Source organism: Protopterus annectens, chromosome 5.part0 (assembly GCF_019279795.1).
Source record: "Protopterus annectens isolate FY-2018-M chromosome 5.part0, PAN1.0, whole genome shotgun sequence".
Taxonomy (NCBI): Eukaryota; Metazoa; Chordata; order Ceratodontiformes; family Protopteridae; genus Protopterus; species Protopterus annectens.
Window position 1 is genome coordinate 559,800,380 of NC_056735.1, and position 2,146 is coordinate 559,802,525.

Genomic DNA, 2,146 nt, shown 5'->3' on the forward strand with positions numbered 1-2,146 from the left:
AGGTTTTGCTGGGTGGGGGAGGGGGAGGTCATCCCAACAGTTACCTACTGCAAATGGTCCTCAAAGGTTAGAGATATCAGATATGTGAATATTCTTCATTTATGCTGACTTGCAAGCAGACTCTTTACTTTGGTATTTATTTTACTCTTATTGCCCTTCTACAGGTGGGATGGTTCTTCTCTTCAGTTCTGCAGATGGAAATTCCTGTAATCTGCGCAGGTGTACAGTTTTATATTTTAAGTTATTTATATGTTTTAGATGTTTTTACTTAGTGTCATGGGCTCAGACTGGGAGTTGCCACAACATTTCTCTCTGCTTGGTTTCAAGGCATGTACTGGTGAAGCATATATGCAACCTAAGAGCTGAAGTTACAGAATACAAGAATATTGCTTAAAGTCTAAGATCTCAGAATTTGCTAGCTTAACATTTGCATGTTGTAGAGTACCTTTTGACAAATCAACTTATATGATGAGTATTCATATGGTGGTTGTTTCTAACTCAACAGGTGATGCTGTATACAAAGCTCATTACGTCACACCAATATTCAGCCCTGAAGGTGCAGTGGGTTGCTATAACACTAGATATTGTATGTGCTATGGACCGGGTGTTATGCATCATGACCCTCCTTTACTGTTTGACATCTCAGTGGACCCATCTGAGATGCATGTCTTGTCTCCACAAACTGAGCCAAAGTATTACAACATCATAAAACAACTTCAAGCAGCAGTTGAAGAGCATAACAACACATTAACTGATGTCCCTAAACAGATGAGCTTCTACAATGTAATATGGAAGCCATGGTTACAGCCATGCTGTGGTACATTTCCATTTTGTTCATGCAGCAAAAACTCTGAAATGCATTCAGCTGATGATCCAAATTAGTAAGTGTGTACCAAGTTAACCATGTATGTACCAGAATTATTACTTTGAAAAAAAAAAGATCCATAGACTGTCTTATATGAAACAGTGATGTTGGTCCAAAATACTTTTTTTCAGGTGCAAACTGGTCAATCTGCAAGCTGTTTTTCTAGATACAAATGCTTGACTTTAACCTACAGCATGCATATTCCATTCACAATGAGCATTTCTAAAAGCATCTATCCATGATGTGCTTAGAATAATTTCAGCTTTGATATTACCCAGTGTGAAAATAGAACAAAAATATCTCTTTTTTTTGCAGGTTGGATCCAAATAGAATTACTGTATACATATATATATATATTGTTTTGTGGGGTTGAAAAGTCATGAGGGCAAAAAAAAAAAAAAAGAAACTGCTACTTTAATGTTTATATTTTCAATTGTTGTGTTCCTGCCTTATTGCAAATGTACCTTGAGTTTGTACAAAGTTGTATACATTTTCATTGAAAGCAAATTTTGATAGATATTAACCAGGATGTATGTCTCTCTCAGGCAAAGCAATGTTTTTACTGACTGAAAATATTTTGGTGTATTTCTGTGTGCATGGGAATGTCTGTTATAAAGTCTAACAAGAAAGGAAATCTAAGTGTTTTAGAGTTAACTTTGACTTCCATTTTTGTCTGACAAAGTTTTGCTGTTTTGCGCTTATTTGAATGTTATTATTTACTATTTCTTCTTTTAATAAAGAATTTTCAGAAGAATGAATGAATGAATCAGTCAATCAATTAGTCTTCAATTTTGTGGAGTAGATTGTCCTTTGCCTATATAGCATAGACTAATTTCTATGTAGCAGCATTACCACCAGAATGGGAATTAGTGGTAGACTTAATGTGTTCAAAATACACTATAGTCAGAAGCAATTCCAGTCTGCAGAATACAATGGGCGTATTATGTTTAGAGTTCAGATCTGATGCAAATTTACTGTGTACATAAATGTGTTATAATATCCACGGTGGTGGTGCTGCGGTAGCGTTGTCACCTCACAGTAAGATGCTGTCTGGTTTGATTCTCAGTTAGAGCATCTTCTGCGTGGAAACATGCGTGAATGGGCGTACCTTCATTGAAGGTTGTACATCAGGGCTGGCAACTCGGCATGTAAAAATCAACTGCCAATTATTAGCGGACCGGAGCTCTGCTGTGGCGACCCCTAACCAGGAAAAGCCAAAAGACAGAACAACAACATAAATGTGTTATAATAAATGCGGTGTCAGTTGTAAACATTTTACAG

General features: G+C 36.5%; 1 protein-coding gene across 3 annotated transcripts in view; it reads left to right on the forward strand.

The window, feature by feature from the left end:
* Positions 1-1,623, forward strand: part of LOC122802701 (arylsulfatase H-like) — a 672,840-nt gene extending 671,217 nt beyond the window's left edge. For all 3 annotated transcript variants that reach the window (XM_044072448.1, XM_044072446.1, XM_044072447.1), the window contains exon 11: positions 506-1,623. In XM_044072448.1, coding sequence (XP_043928383.1) covers positions 506-882 — 377 coding nt within the window. In that variant the 3' untranslated portion in view covers positions 883-1,623. The remainder of the gene's footprint in view (positions 1-505) is intronic.
* Positions 1,624-2,146: the final 523 nt, after the last annotated feature.